The 18569-nt window shown below is 42.0% G+C and overlaps 1 protein-coding gene and 1 long non-coding RNA gene across 4 annotated transcripts; both read right to left on the bottom strand.

Moving 5' to 3' along the window:
- Window positions 1-59: 59 nt before the first annotated feature.
- Window positions 60-12318, bottom strand: msh2 (mutS homolog 2 (E. coli)). Its single transcript, XM_034108002.1, has 16 exons — window positions 12070-12318; window positions 11743-11885; window positions 9513-9797; window positions 8958-9104; window positions 8410-8559; window positions 6583-6716; window positions 5049-5248; window positions 4484-4593; window positions 4253-4376; window positions 2643-2793; window positions 2458-2555; window positions 1914-2159; window positions 1354-1558; window positions 1024-1271; window positions 778-938; window positions 60-337 (listed from the first exon to the last, which is right to left on the bottom strand). Exons 1-16 carry the CDS (start codon window positions 12275-12277, stop codon window positions 158-160), a joined length of 2790 nt encoding a protein of 929 aa, XP_033963893.1. The 5' UTR covers window positions 12278-12318; the 3' UTR covers window positions 60-157.
- Window positions 12319-14737: 2419 nt separating this feature from the next.
- LOC139435823 (uncharacterized) lies at window positions 14738-16681 on the bottom strand. Of its 3 annotated transcripts, XR_011645025.1 has the most exons (6): window positions 16595-16681; window positions 16290-16442; window positions 15866-16002; window positions 15243-15346; window positions 14968-15081; window positions 14738-14804 (listed from the first exon to the last, which is right to left on the bottom strand). It is a non-coding gene; the product is annotated as an uncharacterized lncRNA (long non-coding RNA). The 3 variants fall into 3 exon arrangements; XR_011645024.1 differs by having other exon boundaries at window positions 14788-15081; XR_011645026.1 differs by having other exon boundaries at window positions 14788-15081; window positions 16642-16666.
- Window positions 16682-18569: the final 1888 nt, after the last annotated feature.

Raw genomic sequence — 18569 nt, 5'->3', positions numbered from 1 at the left:
CATGCATTATGTATTCAAAAAATGGCAGTAATGGGGGAAAGAAATACAACTCACACATATCCAGTAATACTTTTTTTATTGCAAAACTATACATTTAAAGCGCTCTAGTGTGGTTACTTACAGCACATGAACTAAGAGGTTTGTTTCTCGATGATTGTTAAATCAAACTTTTTGCAGGAACACAGCGTGAAAGGATCTCTGAGATGTATGTGTTGTTTTTGGAGAGTAGCTCCTGCTTCATCTTCCTCAGCGCTGTCTTCACCTCTTCTTCACTCATGGTGGCAGCAGGGAGGGACTTGGCCTTCTCCAGGAACTCCTGGATCAGGGTTTCCCCGTCCTGAAGGAGAGAGGCACATCAGGTCAGATGTTACTACTGCCAGTACACCACATCTATCTGTATACCGTCATTATATCACTGATGCTGGGAAGCTTGATGGAATTGTACCAGGTCAGGTCAAACCTATTGCCGTTGGTGTAAAATGTCCTGAAGGGAAAACCAGCTTTTCAGCCTCAAAACAACATTTATTGGATGTATTTTAAATATATAAGTATAGTACATCATAACAATTATAATACCGTTTGTCCTAAATTGCCATTGAAAAGTTAAGTATGTCTCATACTGTAAAGTGCATTTATGTAAAAAAAAAATTGGATACCACAAATAATATAGAATTTAGAGAAACACGTTGGGGTCGGATGCTTGTTTCTAATGAGGCCATGATGCATGATTGTATGTAGGTTGCCATGACAGCTGGACGGTGAAGCACTGAGCCCTACTTGTTTGTCCGTGCGTCGTCTCTTGGCCTCGGGCCCCTTCCCCCCCGCTGGTTCCTGGAACTCCTCCAGCTCCTCCGCCTTTTCCTTCGCCATGGCCACCACCGATGGCGGGAAGCAAGCCAACTCGGCCACATGGATACCGAAACTCTGGTCACACACACCTGAACATAGAGTCAGGCGACGGGTCAGGTCACAAAGCTTGTTACACTACATTCATAAACTCCCCAGCCCTAAATATGTGCCCACCGTGTTTGATCCTGTACAGCATGGTGAGAGTGTTGTGTGAGGTCAGAGCGGTGACGTGCAGGTTGTGGACGGTGGGCTGCTGCGCTGCCAGGGCCGTCAGCTCGTGGAAGTGAGTGGCGAACAGACAGAAGCAGCTGATTTTGGAGGCGATGTGTTCGCTTATGGCCCAGGCCAGACCAAAGCCGTCGTACGTGGACGTGCCTCTTCCGAGCTCGTCGATTATGATGAGAGAGTTCTCTGTTGCCGAGCTGAAGGGGCAAAAACGTGCAATGAGAAAAATGCGTTGTGCATCATTTTTAAGCTGTTAGCAATTTGTGTGTTTGTTGTTACCGCAGGATGGCAGCCGTCTCCAGCATCTCAGACATAAAAGTGGACACTCCTTTGACCTGGCTGTCTCCCGCTCCCACCCTGGCCAGGACGCTGTCAATCACACTCAGCTCCGCCTTTTCACACGGCACAAAGCAGCCGATCTGCGCCATCAGAGCGATCACTCCCACCTGACGGATGAACGTCGATTTACCGCCCATATTTGGTCCTGTGGAGACAAGAGTTATGTGTGACCATTGTCATGTGCCTTCATTCTCAGAACTAGGGGGGAAAGCATCTGAAAAAGTGTAAAGATTTACGCAAATTACAATGTTTACAGATAACAACCTTACCTCTGGGATTGAAACACAATTCTCACACACAGGAAATACAGAAAGAGGAGATTCTTTGTTTGTATTGGCTGTTGTGTGACTGATCTCTGAATTGACGGAATGGGTGAAAAGGAAACTGAGAAGTCGGTTTTTATTCTTGAATCATTTAATCCCATAAGCTTTGATATGTTTCTCAACAGACTTGCAATGAAAGTGTTTATGTCACTTTGGAAGTGCGATATCTGGTCACACCTGTAATGATGTAGAAGTTCTTCTCTCCCTGGGTGAAGGTGATGTCGTTGGGGATGAAGGCGGTGTCAGCGTCAGTCTCCATGCAGGGATGCCTGGCCTGCGTCAGCTCCATCCGCCTGCAGCCGTCCGCCAGCAGGCGAGGCCGCACGAACGGCACAGGAGCGGAGACGGACGCCACGGCGAAACTCACCACGGCATCCAGCTGCGCTATCACGTCGCTCATCGTCTGGAGAGGATCCACGTAGCCTGGTGGGTGATGAAAGGTTCAGCACTTCAAATGAATTGGCAGAGAAACAGGAGACTGCAGCATGTGCGGAAAAGATGTGTATCTGGTTAAAGAACACCATCTGACTAGAATGTTATTCCACTCTCTGTTTAAAGTACACTACAGTGTGTTGACCTTTGTAGAGAATGTGCATGAAATCGTTTACTAGAAGGTCACATAAGACAAATCCGGGATCATCGTGCCGACGTAACGTCTTCTGTCTCAAATCAATGCCATGCCGATGAGCCACAGTGAGCAGCATGTGATGGCGTTCCTCACCTGAGGCGATGTTGATAATCTCTTTGACAATGGCGTCCTGGGCCCCCTCGTACTCCTCGCGGTTCTTAGTGTACTCCTCGTTCAGAGAGCTCAGCTTCCTGTAGACATGCGAGACAACAGAGAGTCAGCTGACAGGAAGAGAGCATCTATACGAGGAGGACATGAGGTGTGTGTGTGAGACTGACCCGTTTGTGAAGCGCACTCCGTTCTTCTGGACGTCCAGCGTGCTGAACTTCTTGTTGTTCCTCAGAGTCTTCTCCTCCTTGCAGGTGACTCTCAGGTAGAAGCCCAGCATGGCGTTAGACTCCAGCTTCACCGTCTTACCAGCGTCCAGACCTGAAACACAACGCGACTGCGGTGAGCTCAGACGCCAATTCAAACATCAGTGGAATCACATAGTCATGTACAGACACAAAGAGAAAAGGACCATACACACACACTTTGCAAAAACGTATACTCTATAAAATAGGTAGCCACATAAATGTACAAAACACTGAAATAGCTACATTTGTTTGAAGAATATAATATAAGTGTCTATTGTGTTTACTTTACTTGTTCTTATGCGATAAAGTTAGGCTTGTATTCACTTAAGTAAAAAGCATGAATAATGTGACAAATTTTCCAAATAAGGCTGTGCAATAATAACATACTGTGATATGAAGGCATTTCTAGATCTGCAAAGATTAATCTATTACTTGTCAGCTATTATTTTAATCGCCAACTGTTTTAAAAAGGGCCCTATTACGCTTTTTCTTTCCTGTAGTGTTCCATATAGGTTTTTCTGCATGTAAATGAATATGAGAAAAATAAAGACCTTTTTGAACATTAAAGCATGTACACCAGAGTGTCCTGCACGGGTCTGATTTTCAAGACCCGCTCCCGTGACGTGTAATACCGAACCCGCCCCTCGCACATATAGCCAATTAGTTCCGCAAACTGACCCGACCCATCGGCACAAGATCCGCAAACCGACCCGAACCCGCATATCCTATGAGCAGTGAAAACATGCAATTATTAACACACGCAGTTGCGTGACAATGCTGTATTCTCCGAGCTTCGCCTTCACCTCAGCCATTTCGAATGTGGCGCACTCGGCAGCAGATTGATGCGGTGCAGAGGCTTCGTTTAATGAGTGGACAGCTAAATATTTTTTCAACGATCTGCTACTGGCCCGGCCCGTCTTTCAAATTTTAAAACTCATAGTGGCCCCCGAGCCAAAAAGTTTGCCCATCCCTGGTCTATACCGTCTGTACTAGGAGACAAAAGATTAGTTATCCGTCAGGAAAAATGGATTTGCTGCTCTATGGAACATTGTGTTGAATTTGAAGATAAGAGCTCCAACCTGCTTTAGCTGAAGCAGTAGGAAGAGTTTTTGTCCTTTCTTTTCTAATGTGAAAATAAAAAAACTACCATGAGTATATTAAAGACATTGAAGTTTAGATGTCCTACAGACAGAGACTTAGAAAACGTCATTCTTTTTTTATATATATATAAAGACAACATTCTCAAAAATAGTTTAAGGTTTTTTCCATTCAGCCTGATATTTAATCTTGGTCTTTAATTTTGTTACGATCTGAAGAATTTACTACACTGAAAAGAAAAGCACATGATGACCTCACGGTGTAATCGACTTGCTTTGACTTCTTTGTCCCACATATTAAAAGCTCATCAGCAGATGCGTGCAGTCACTCATTTTCACAGATATCCGCTAGATAGATAAACTTGGTCTCAGTGCCGTGTGTGTGTGTGTGTGTGTGTGTGTGTGTGTGTGTGTGTGTGTGTGTGTGTGGTTCACCTAGTTCTCTGGCTGCACTGTTCAGCACCGCCTTCATGCTCTCCTCCAGCTCGTCCATCTTTTCTCTCAGCTCGCTCAACACGGGGTCGAATGACGCCTTCACCAGGAACTCGTGGTGGTCAATCTACACAAAACATGCAAGACACGAAACGTGTAAACAGCGTGAAGAATTAAATAGAATATTATGGGAGCAATATTCTTAAATTGTACATAAAATACTAGAGCAAATACCTGGTTCATGTCCAGTGTGGTTTCAATCATCTCCTGGTATTTAACAAAGTCAGAGTTCAGGTCTCTGAGAGGAGAGAGGAACACCGCCTCCAACAGAACCTCGTAGCTACCTGCAGTACACACGGAAGATAAACGAATGCACTGCAGTGTGTGTATGTATGTGGGCTACTAATGCATGTTAATCACTAGTTTATCAGCTACACCTCCAGCATCCAATGTACCAAAATATCAAACAAGAAGTTTTAGAATTCATAAAGAATGTAAGCAATTTAGCAACAATCAGAAGGTTGAGGGTACAGGTTCATTGTATATGAATGGGCTACAGCAGCTGGAGACTATGTCAGGTAACAAGGTTTTCAGTGGAGAGAAAAGTGACTCTTTATTAGGTTCTGGACTAGTAATGGACAAATCCAGGATTATTTTGCATCATGTTGACAGTTGTGGAGTAAATAGCCAGATTAATGAAGGCCATAGGAGGAGCAACAAACGGCACCAGCAAAATAAATTGGCCCCATAGTGTACAGCGCAGTAACACATAGCCGTCATGACCTGCAGCTTTGTGTACCTGAGTATCTCTCCAGGGCGCTGACGAGTGTCGGGAGGTGGCTCACGGCCTGGTAGACGCGGTAGCAGTCCTGAAGAGTCGCAGAGTGACGCTGGAACTTCTTGGACAGACGGTGAAGGTCCGGAAAACGCCGCAACAGATCCTCCTGACAGGTCTGCCTGAGCTCAGAGTCACACACAAAGCTCTCCACCATGTCCAGCCTATAAACACGCCACAAAACACACTATAAGTTTGTCCTATGAGCTTATTGAATTCCCCTAGAATGTCTCAAATGTATTTCTTTTCTAAATGTATCTATAACCAGGGGTGCACATAACTCTTTTAGTGAGTTACTCAGGTGAGCACCAGGAGACAGCGTTTGGTACTCAACCCACATGAAGCGTGGTTTTATTAAGTATAGTCTTCCTCACTGTCCTCCTCGGTGTCTCCTTCACTGTCCTCTAGTTCCTCTTCTTGCATGGTAGATGATGAAGATGCTGCAGATGCACCTCCCTGTCCCCGTTTAATCCTCCCATTGGCTTTCTCCAAAATGTGAAGTCTTTTCATTTCCAGAGGCCAAGTTGAAGGATACCAAGAAATGATCACCTGACTTGAAGTCATATCTGATTTCAGATGTGGGAAGTAACCCAGTACACTTATTTATGTACCTTACTCAAGTACAATTGTAAGATACTTGTACTTTACTTGAGTATTTCTATGTTATGCTACTGTGTACTTCTACTCCACTATAATTCAGAGGTAACTGGTGTACTTTTACTCAGACTTTAGTTCCACCTGGAGTAAATTCACAAGCTACCCTGCAGTATACAAAGTCATTCAAACTAGCTGCACCTTCACCAGCTTTGAGAACACTTTCATGATCAATCATTATAGAACATATCATATATATTATTCTGAAATGGACCAATCTACACAATGACTACTTTTACTGTCGCTACTTTAACTATATTTGGATGATAATACTTTTCTACTTTTACTTGAGTGACATTTTGAATGCAGGACTTTTACTGTGACAGAGTATTCCTACACTCTGGTGCTTCTACTTTTACTCAAGTACAATATCCGAGTACTTCTTCCACCTCTGTCTGATTTCAAAGTCTTGCATTAACACCCTGAGGAAGTTTGCAGCTCTGTGTTTTGCTCCAACTTCTAAACAAAATGGCAGCAGCTTGACCACAGAGCCTGAATGTTGCGATCAGCTGATTTGGCGCAGTTCTCAGTGTGTGTACGCAATTCAGATTTGTGTCAAGTACCTGCGTACCAGTTATGTGCACCCCTGTCTATAATATAGGTATTCAACACATTGGAATGACAACACACATGATGTCATTGTATCTCTCAACAGCTTCTTGATCTATAAACTGAAGGTCCTGGTTCATTCATATTATATGACGTAGCTTAAATCACTGAACAGACGTGAGGTGAGAAAACAGAGGTGATGGGCTTCAATTCTCCCAAGACTAACGCATTCAAATACGCCTCAGAACATGAAGAAATCTTTGGTCTCGACAGTTTGCTCCCACGGCTGTATTACCTCTCCTCTATTTTGGTTTTGTCCATGAGCGGCTGTTTGATCCACTGGTTGACCAGCCGCTGACCCTGCGGCGTGCGGCACTTGTTCAACAGACCGGCCAATGAATGAGCTCCACTTGTGTCATCGGGGGCTCCCTGCAGGAATCCATTAACAGGTAAGGATAATACACATTTCCCAGGGTTTCTATAACACATGTTTATCTCTGGGGTAAAAGAAACAACAACAATTAAACACATTTTTTATCATTAGCATATAATCAGCCTCACCCATATATAATGCTCCAGCAGCGGCAACACACGAGGCGCAGTCCACACTATCCTGGGTAGTTTTCATTTCATGACCACAAGGCCTAAAGATTTCAACTTTCTCTTGAGAAATAATGTTCCGTCTACCAATTATGGCACGCGGGACATCTCTAGTCACACCATGAGCTCTGTGGCTATGGGAAAGAAGCCACTCAGAGGCACAATGCTTCCTTGTTGAGTTTGTGAATTTGGTCTGCACTCAAAATCTAAAAGGCACATGGTTTAAGCTGCAGACTTAAACTATGTCTGCGTCTAACAGTTCCAAACCTCTGTTAGACGCTCACTAGCGGTGTAACGGTACACGTACACGTACACGTACACGTACACATGTGTACTGAACGAATATAACGTTAAACGTAACAAATTTAGAACGTGAACAATTTCTTGGAAGTAATCTCAGGTGCAGCGTCGCAGCATTCAGAGTAATTTGCTCACATTGGGTTCAACTAGAGCGAGCAAGTCATTTCATTGGACGAGGGGCATACTATGAGAGCTGGTCACAGGGATGCGTTCAAATGTAGTCAGTAATTTGAGAAACTGTCGAAATGGCGAACGCAGATAAAGTTGAGCTCGAAAATCCTCCAGCATCATTGAAGTCTCCGGTTTGGGAACATTTTGGTTTCGCAGTTACGTACAAGGATGACGGACAAAGACAGGTGGACCGAACCAAAGCTGTTTGTCGGCATTGTTCAACTAACATTGGTTACGCGGCTGGCAATACATCAAACTTGCACACTCATTTGAAAAGGCATCACCCGAACGTGAATATCACCGGTACCAAAAGAAGGCAACCCAACTCCCGCTAGCATTCAAGCCTCCACCACTCGCAAAAAGTTCAGACCGAGCCAAAGCTATTACAAACGCCAAATATCCTTACGTTGCCATGGTAGCAAAGCGCTACCTGGCTGTATCTGCTACCTCTGTCCCTAGCGAGAGGGTGTGTTCTCCACAGCAGGAGACATTGCTAGTGCCAGCAGATCTGTCCTTTCGGCAAGCAATGTGGACAAGTTCATCTTTCTTTAAAAAAACATGAAAATGCAATGACAAGCAAGTCCTAATGTCAAGCTGGCTGCTTAGGTACTAGTACAGTTCAGTTCAAATACAGATTATTTCAGTTCATCGAAATGCTGCACCTTAATGTTTATTTTATTATATTTTGTATTTATTTGACTGAATATTCACAGTTTAATAATAATTTTTAAAAAAACAACAAATATTTTATGTTTTGTGATGATTTTTTCTGCTGTACCGAAAACGTACCGAACCGAACCGTGACCTAAAAACCGAGGTACGTACCGAACCGAAATGTTTGTGAACCGTTACACCCCTAACGCTCACGTTACAAAACTCAACTTAAAGGTATAAGGTTGATAGATATGTGAAATAAACCCTAGTCAAACTGCATGCATGACAGGTAAGACAAAGAATGGTTCTTTTGTGATTTGGATTCCCTGACCCTTTCTGTAGTTTCTAGCTATGTGAATTGGGTGAAAGCCTTGAAGACCTGGCTCCTGTCACTGACCTGGAAGAGGTTGAGAGCCCTGACGGCAGCGTTGTCCAGCCTCATGTACTGACCCAGGTCCAGAGAGGTCAGACTGAAGGAGTTAAAGTTGGACTCGTCAGAGAGCAGCTCAAGGAAACGCACCACTGCAGCCAAGCACGACATGGCCACCTGAGAACAAAACCACACACAGACCACCATAAGTGAGAGGGGATATCAAGCGCTTGGAAGATAAATAGAGATTTTACAGTAGCCAAATCTGGCATTTACATTATCTTGTACTGGATACTCGTGGGTCAACAGTTGTCAAAAGGTGTTATATGTTCCATGGGCTTATTATCTAATACATCTGATTATTAAGGAGCAGATTGTCCTGTTCAGTGCACTTGGGTACAAGTTCAGAATGCTTGCTTACTAATTTATTTCTTGTTTTGTTACACTACGAGGGAATTTGCAAGATTATAATTTCTCCTGGGAAAAACACCATGCAACAGAATCTATAGCAATGCATGTGGTGCTGTTGGGTTTCTAACTCCTCGAGTGTACGAGAGCTCTTTCTATGTGATCACCTGTTTGTCCAGCTCAGGCAGCGTGTTGCTCGCCACACTCTCTCCCTTCTTGGCCCTCAGCAGCCGGTTCAGATCCTGGACCGTGTCTTTGCTGCTGAACTCTGCTCTCTTCCTCTCAGAGACCAGCACGCCGCCTCGCTCCACCACCTGCACAAACACAAAATAACAACGATGTCTTCACACCGTAATTGCACATGCATTCACAACCTACTTCTGCCTATACTGTTAGTGGGCGTACAAAAATGAATACATTAAATATATTGGAAAGGTCCAGTTACAGGCTTTGAAATTGATTGGACAAGACATACAAAATCTGGTCTTGGCAATTATTATGGGCCTTTTATAATAATTATTTTTGTTGCAGCGGATTTATTTTTTGAGACTTATACATTTTAGGGAATTTCTCATACATAGGCTACAATACAAAAGCTGCAGAAGCTTAAATATTAATGTATAGTTTTTTATATTTATGGAGCATATAGTCACTCACTTAGGAAATGTATTTAAGATGCAGGGCAGAGGTTTTGCTGTCATCAGTCCCTGACCACCACATACCTCCCGTAGTTTACTGCCGTCAGTGTTGCCATCGCCCTGGGCCAAGAGACACTCTTTGGGGCCGACCTGGACGAGAAGAGACTCCAGGTTGGAGAAAATCTCGTTGTCAGGAAACTCGCACACTCCCATCATCCTTTGGGCAGCGTCCACATAGCCAACCCCGACCACGCGCTGTCCGTCAGCTCCTGTAGCAACACGCACGGCTACAACTCCTGCACTCTCCACTGCTCCGGTTCCCCCGCCGAACAGAATCTCTTCAAACTGAGTCAAGTTTCCTGGAGAGGCCTGGAAGGGAAGAAAATGGGCATATGGACCACAGGCAAGAGATATAAACACAGAGAAACAAACCTTCCCTACAATAACTTAAGTGGTGAACCAACATTGTCATATTATCATCTTTTGTTAGCGAACAGTTGCTAACAAAGACATCAAGCAATAACAGAGCATCTTAACTCCGTTTTTAGTGTCTACCAAATCTTGAGGGGAATTTCTGGCAAATACACAATGAGACGAAACATACTATAATTCTTGGTAAAGCACAGAAACCCTTTTCACATTGTTTAAGCAATGGCTTTTGAGAAGGAAATTAATTAATTGCTTGGTAAAAAAAATGTATGATCTGAAGATTTATAAAGACGTTTGACATCTTTTGACACTTTAAGACGTCCTTATGAGGGTGATCAAAGTATTTAAGTGGATTTATACATATATCAATTTAAAAACAAAGTATTTGCAAATATATCTGACCATAATGTAATCAGGGTGCGAAAAAGTACACGACCCACCGTCCGGGACGTGTTATTTACAATATCGGACAAGTAGATCTTTCAATTGACTTGTCCGGGGCACAAGTGACGTTTTTCGGCCTGATTTATTGACAAATTATTGATACATTCCTTTTACAAAAGGCAGAACTCATTCGCAAATTGTCCGTGTCCGACCATTGTTCGTTTAGAAATGTTAGTTTCGGTTCCGCTTGTAGATTCCTAAGGAAATGCATCTCGCCGTTTTCTGTACATTTTACTGCAGCTGGGCAGCTGCTCACTGTTTGTAAATAAATGCGTGCAAGCGTCTTTGAGTTGTAGATAAGCGCTAGGCCTATACTGTAGGCTATAAATATAATGTATTATTATTATTAGGGTATGTCCTATGTGTTGGACATGTGTGGTTGGACTCTGTCTCACAGGCAGGTTGCAGTGTAACATCAGAGGAGACTGGGCCAATTGTACATTCTCAAACTGCACCACTTAGAACTAACTAACCAATGCAGAGATTATTTTTATATAATTGTATTCAATAACCATAAGAAATTAAACAGTATGAAGTGATTTGTAAATAGGAATACAGATTTGAATTAATGTTTTCATAAATATATTTTTCTCCCAGTTTGACTTATTTTTACCCTCTCAAAGAACCGGAATCGAGAACCGAAAATAACCGGAATCGAAAAGCAGAACCGGAATCGTTAAAATCCAAACGATACCCAACCCTATGTGTGATGCAGTAAAATCTTACCGCTCACTTACGTTAGCAGTGTCGTAAAAACCGTGGGAAAATGTAAAATACGAAGAAGAAGATTCCAGTGGCCCCAATTTTTGTCCATTCTGGACAAGTGAAAAATGTATTCGGACAAGTAAATTGCCAAACTCACTTGTCCATGGACAAGTACTCTCTAAAAACTTTTTCTCACACTGGTAATGCAATAATAGTCAGTGCACACCGGGTGAAATTATCAAATGCTGATTAAGGCATGCAAAACTAAAGCTTTACAAGCAGTACAGACCATACAAAGACAACAAAGTATATTGGAGTACAAGCACAATGAAATAACACGTAGCACTACATTTAAAATCAGAAAAAGAGTATATATATATATATATATATATATATATATATACATTGACAGAAAATTAATCAAATATCCTCATGAAGATATTTGATTAATTTTCTGTCAATGCATGGATTCTAAAGACGTCGACTTTATGCTTATGTTGATCTCTGATTATGTTGTTTTTGGTTTATTTGATCTCGATATAACTAGGGGGAGGAAGGATTTCATCATGTATTGTTCTGATTATTATGCTTCTTCATTCATGCACTGCTGCTGTGTCTGCGTTACCCTGATGCATGCTATCTATGTTTGTTTGATGTGGCACACTGCAAAACCAATTGCACTTCGGGGACAAAGAGACTGGGCACACAGACATGTCATCGGTAGTCATCACGATACCTTGTACTCAAGCTTCCAGTCTTTGCTGCTCTTGCTGTGGTTTTTGTAAACTTCCACTCTGTACTGCCTCACTAGCAGCAAGTCTCTCACAAAGGCCTCGAAGTTCATCTTGCTCAGGCAGACACTTTCCAACTTGCGACTCCCTGTAGACAAACACGCCCATATTAGTTTTAATTTGTTATGCAAAGCTCTTTAGCTAATGTGGCAGAAGGTGTGGCTAATACATGCATTTGTAAGTTAGCTAGCTTAGCTTGCATCACAACTGTTAGCTTGGAGCCGCCAGTCTGCCGGCTCCAGCTACTTGGTTAGCTAGCTAGTGGAGGTTACCTGAGCCCAAATATTTGATGACCCCATTCGTCTTGAAAACTTCCTTGGCCGCGAATACTGCATCTTTTCCGTGGACAGTGTAGAAGTCATTACGGTCAAATATTCTGAAAGTTGTGTCCGGTTTCTCCGGCATGGAACAAATAAAGCTTAGAAAGCCACTTTCGGCTGCACTGTCCATAGACAGGTTGTGTTTCGGTTGCACCGCCATGCTGGAATCTCCCGCCACCACTGTGGCCAAACCGGAAACTACGTTCTTCTTCTTCTTTATACGGTTTTATGGTGGGTGGCAACCAGCGTTATGGGTGCATTACCGCTACCTACTGTATTGGAGTGTGGACCAGAATGATCTACCAACCCCCAAAAAAGAATAAAGAAAGAAAAGAAAAATGTTTAGTTGTCTTTATTTATTGAGTTTGTCTTAACTACTATAAAAGTCTCCCTGACCCAATGTCTAATATATCTTTGAGTGTTGGTTGGTCCACTCCAAGCTTCCTGATTTCTGTCTTCAGAGTTTGTCTTTCTTGTCTGTATTTTTTGACCTGGCAGTTTTAACCATAGATATATATAAACACTAGATGGCTCATGGGAGATTTTCCAGCGTAGCTGACCGGCCGCCATCTTGCTACAGTTAACAGAGTTACTCTGATTCGCGTTATGGTAGCTGTTGTAAGGTGAGTGATCTGCACACAAATACTCTTAACTCACTGAAATCTTGACTGATTTACAAACGGTTTGGTTTATTATAAACATGATTAGCATGGCTATGATACAGGATGCTTGGACATGTTGAAATTGCAGCTTTTCTTTGTGTATGTGGTTGTATTTATTAGCTGGCTAATAACAAGAGGCTGTCAGTGAGACCTAGTATTACAAAGTTGACCCAGCAACTTTACACCAGTGGGAGAGGCAGAACTGCTCTTTCTTTTCAACACAACTTAAAGAGCCTGTGACACGGTTTTCCCCCATCATCCAAACCCATCAATTTGAGTACATATTGTCCCCTTGAAAACCGTTACTGAACTGATTTTGGATATTTGTACTTTGATAACCATTAATCTGCCCTTCAATGTTGACAATTTTCTGGATCTTCTCGCGGATTCTTCAAGTCCCGCCAAATAATGGGTGACGTCATTGCGGGCACAGCGCTCCAGCTGCACTGTCCAGGATCCCAGCATCTGCATGTAAACTAGGGATGTCCCGATCACCTTTTTTTGCTCCCGATCCGATTCCGATCATTTGACTTTGACAATCTGCCGATACCGATTTTTCCCGATCCGATCTTTATGCAATGCATTAAGAGAAAAAAAAGGTAACAGATAACGGCTGGTCATCCAACGCGATGAATTCAGCTATCTTGGCTGTTATTGTGTTGGCCTTTTCACTGTTCTGGGGCAGTTTCTCTTTCCTTTTAAAAGTCTCTGAAAGTGTCGGTTGTTTCAGTGCCGTTACCTGAGTGTTTATATATATCTATGGTTTTAACCATAGAGAGATAAGAGTTACGACACTCTTTGATGTCGCCGCCAGCCGGTCACGTGGTTTATGTATGCCGGGATAGTTCAAAACGCACTTCCGTGGCAATGCTTCCCTATGGCAAAAACGGCACAAACATGGTCAAAATAGTCATGGATTAAACCAACGCTGTTATTTTTTAAAGATTGCTTTCATATTTACATGATGTGGTTACACTTTGTATGGATTGGCAATATGTACAAGTTTAGTTATTTAACGATATTTTGAGGGGAAAGTGTGGTAGCACAAGCAGGCTATGTTGCTGTCACTGTCAGGTCAGTCACGTCCGTAGTATAGTTGCGCTGCGTTGTCATGTTCTTATATGGGACAGACAGACAGCAGCGATTGCGTTATTGAATAGTAAATATATATATTAAAAAAACACACACACCCAAGTACTTTTTCAGCTGTAATTGCATTATTGCATACTTTTTATTGACAGTTTTGCATTTGGAGAGGCAGGGTGACAACGGAAAGCTTGGTAGCCTATTACTTATTAAAAACAGTGTATGGAAAAAGTGATGTGTGTTAGAACAAAACAAAGTCAAATGAATGAGAATGAGAACAAAGAGGGTTAGGGTTCAACAGAAAAATATTAATTCAGCCAAAAAACACAATTTTGATTAATCTAAAGTGTAAAACAATCTTCAACACAGACCAAATGAGTGCCCTTGGACAACAAAATATATGGTGGGGCAAAGAAACGATAAATTAAATTGAGAGAGTGGGAGACTGAAAATGATTACTATGATAAATATTCAAACTATTTACAATTTTTTTTACAGAAGCTCCTGTTGAACCATGGTTCAACAGAGCAACACAAACAGGTTTGTCAACAATAACAATTAAAATGACGAGGCCACTTTGCCAGGGGGAGGTGATCCAGCGACGAGACAATAAAGCAATTCATATTAAGTTCTGTTGAGACACCACAGGATATAAAACCTTCCAAGCGATGACCTCTCCTCACCTTTCACCTGTATTTCCTCAGGAGACTCAGGTCCTTCAACGTCTGCAGCACAATAAGCACCCACCCACAATTGTTGTTCGCACAAGCATAATTGTGCGAACAACAATTGTGGGTGGGGGCATTTTACAAATATTTACAAACAACTATTTACAAAAAAGCAATACAGAACTCTAGTCTAGGGCATCCAGGGGCCTAACCATTTTGAAAAAAACAAGAAGGTTCCTTTGTGACATCCTCTTCATCTGTTTCCTGGGCCCTAAAAAGCAGAGCAAGAATAGGAACAGTGGTGAATAATGGGAGAGAATACAGTTGGGAGCAGACTGAACAGAGGACATAGCAATATTCATGTTAAAATGTTAGCACAATAAATATTATGGCACTTTCGTTTATATTGCATTTTAATAGATCAGTTGTCATACATAGCATTTGGGTGCTCTAATCGATCCGAGAAGGGGTTCCGGATGTATGGCTTCCCTAAGGACGGAGAGCGAAGGAAGAGATGGATGGCAATGGTCAACAGACAAAACCTGTGTCTGACAGAGGACAACAACAGCAGAAAACTCTGTCATGTAAGTAATGTTCACAGAGGTGACATGACTTATTAACATTTTAAAGGGCATCATATTTCCTAGTGTAGAGAATGATGACTCTTCAATGACATTTGAAGTGTGCAGGGGAAACTGATCAAACCTACCTATCCACAGGTACACTTTGAAGACGACCAATATATTGGCAACAAATCAGGAGGAAATTTGAGGTTGAGGCCAGATGCTGTTCCAACAGTATTTATACATCGGCCTAAACCGAAAAGGAGAAAATTCACGTCAAGGAGCATGCCTCCAGCTGTCAGGAATAATGACCACACCTATTACTGCACATCAAACATTGGTATGATATATGAAGCTAACAATGTTTCCCATGTTATATAATTCAAGGATAGACTACACTCCTAATGCAACTTTCAGATTATACAGCTTCAAAACTACCAGGGTTCAGGGATTCTCTGAAGACTCATATACCACATGTACATAATCTACAGATTTCTTCATACTGTAACATTGCCAATAGGCGAACTTGGATGAATGTCACTATACTGTAGGAGTATAGTGTACCCTTAAATGACAATAGGTGCACATGTAAAGGCAGCATACACATATAACAGCAATTGCCTTGTTATTGTTACAGAGATTCAGGGAGATATTGAGGTGGAGTTCCAAGGGAATGAAAGGGACATCACAGACAGAGAGAGTGAGACAGATGTCAGCAGACTGCCAGGGGCCAGTATGTCAGGGGCCGACAATCAAGAGGCCACCTTACCAGAGATCAGTGTGCCAGGAACCAGTCAGTCAGGGGTCAGCTATGAAGAGGCCAGTTTGCCATGGTCAGGTGCTCCAGGGACCAGACTGCCAAGGGCCAGTTGTGACCGGGCTCACGTGGAGGATCTAATGAGGCAACTGAGAAGGGAGAGATTACTAAGAAAGAGAGCCGAGAGGGCTCTGGTAAACCAGAAGAGGATTCATTCGGCATTAAAAAAAAAACACAATTTGATTAATCTAAAGTTTCAAAAAATCTTCAACACAGACCAAATTAGAGCACTTGGGCAATCAAAAAAAGGTGGGATACGGTGGGGGAAAGACACCGTGAAAAAAGCAATACAACCAAGGTTCTGTTGTGGTACTACAGGATATAAATGAGAGCTGGTCTGCTGGTATTAAAATAATTTAAAAGGGGTGCACTTTACCGTCCATCAGATGAGGTTTTCACCCTTGTTCAGAACGTGGAGCAGCTGTTCCGTGTGAGGATGAGCGATTCCCTCATGGAGTCCTCAAATGCAGTGTCACAGCTAGAACAAGAAGCCATGTTGCTGGACAGCAACCTGCCCTCATGCCATGACCTGAAGAAAAAAATCCTCTCAACAATGTCAACATACATCAGGCTGAGGTTAAGGATTGCATCAAAGTGCATCAGGGCTGAGAGGAAGGATAAACATAAATGGTATCTTGGCAGCAAGAGTCAGAGTAAGAAGGCAAAGAAGACCCAACAGACCTCTGCACCGAAGGTCATAACATCTAGGCCACTGCCAAACACCTTACTCGTTGCCATCGATGTACTTGGCATCTCCATTCCCGGTCCTCCGTCAGCAGCCCCCTCCTTCAGCAGCAGCAACAGCCATGATGAGGCTGACATATGAGGCTGAATAAAAAAAAGTGCTAATTATTATTTTTTTTAAGTGTTTATTTTGTTTAAAAATAAACATTTTGGATGCATGACCATGTTTTAGGCTCATTCTTCATTCACTGCTGTAGAGTAGCCTATTCAGTAGGCTATTATATTTTTAAGACTGAATAATACCTTTGAAGAACAATCATTAAACTAGTGTGTATATTACAACACAAAGGAATCTATCCTAGCATGCCATCAAGCATTAAAAAGTAGCGCTAGGCTAGTTGTACAGTACAGATAAGTTAACACGGAACAGTACAAAAAAAAACTAAGTACAGTCAACATGTCACATAATGAAATGTTAGTATATCCCAAAATGCAATGAAATATTTATCACAAACGCCACTTCATTTCTACTAGTGCTAGCAGTTAAGTCATATCATACAGAAAAAGTCATATCATACAGAAAAAGCCGACTAAGGATGGCTGACACGGTCAGGTTCAGCAGATAAAAACCAAAATAACAATAAAAACACATAATCAATCTAAATCCTGCTTGTTAGTTACCCAGCATCATTGATATATAAGCTGCAAGCGATTCATTACTGAAATCTTACCTTCAAATCAAAGCTGACGAAGTCGCGCTAGCTAACTAGCAGGCAATGCTAGCAAAATTGGTTGTAATAACCAAGATAAAATATAGATAATTACGCTGTGCATATACAAATGAAGACCAGTATAAGCATAATAAAGGGCCTCTGATACAATATAGACAGCTGACAATTCAAAAGAGTTCGATATTTCAGCAACTTACCTCTGGAACTAATCGACGCGCCGTAATGAGGTCCAACGCCCAAATGACAATATTTTGAACTATTTCGATGTCCATACCCCGGAAGTAGGCGCTGCCATTTTTTTACAACGGAGGTCTATGGGAGTGTCGTAACTCTTAGTATCTAGTATCTCTAGGGCTCTGGTTTTAACTACGTTCTTCTTCTTCTTCTTCTTCTTCTTCTTCTTCTTCTTCTTCTTCTTCTTCTTCTTCTTCTTCTTCTTCTTCTTCTTCTTCGGAGTTGTTTGTGGATTGCAAAGCAACGTAAACTATGCATACAGCCTGCTATATCGCAGTATGTTGATTCATGCATTGATTGTTTGAAGAAGTCATATTAGCATTTTTACTTTTTATAAGCCTATTTTGTCTTGAATATTTCTCATTAAAGAAGAATGGATTTTGAAATGTACAACATCATCATTTTGGTATCTTACATTTATAAAGCGAAATGACTATATTGTGTATTATGAATCGTTTACATCAGAGCCGGTTTACACGTATGTTAGTTTTACAACTGACATGGAAACAGTTATAAGAATGTTTGAAGTTCTTAAAGGACTTTGAGTGCAGTCAAAACAATTATATAATTCGTCAGCTGTGGGGACAATAAGTGTTTTGTTCTTTTAAATAAAAAGGGCAAAACATGAAGGTTAATTTCATGCCTGCATGTGAGAGTTACGTGCCACATCTGCTCCCTTTCAGTGATTAATATTTGACCGTGAAAACCCATGCAGCTTTTAAGTTTCCAAGAAACTGCATGAATAATGTCATCAGCAACCATTCAATACTAACTCTTGTGTTTGTTTGTAGAACAACAGTGATACTGTGTTTAATACAGGAACTGCGTACTTGTTAGAACGCCTGTTGACGCGGCAGTGAATTACCATGATCGCTGAAGACCTGCCACACGTGAATATTACTTGTGATGGTCTGAAAATTAGGTATTGAGAACCGTGGCACTATGACCACCATGACTCAATATTGACCTGTCAAAGTCCTTAGGCCGAGACCAACCTGATCTCACCA

This window comes from Pseudochaenichthys georgianus, chromosome 19 (assembly GCF_902827115.2).
Source record: "Pseudochaenichthys georgianus chromosome 19, fPseGeo1.2, whole genome shotgun sequence".
NCBI lineage: Eukaryota > Metazoa > Chordata > Actinopteri > Perciformes > Channichthyidae > Pseudochaenichthys > Pseudochaenichthys georgianus.
The sequence above is the reverse complement of the archived record's forward strand: the minus strand, read 5'-3'. Positions and strand labels throughout refer to the sequence as shown.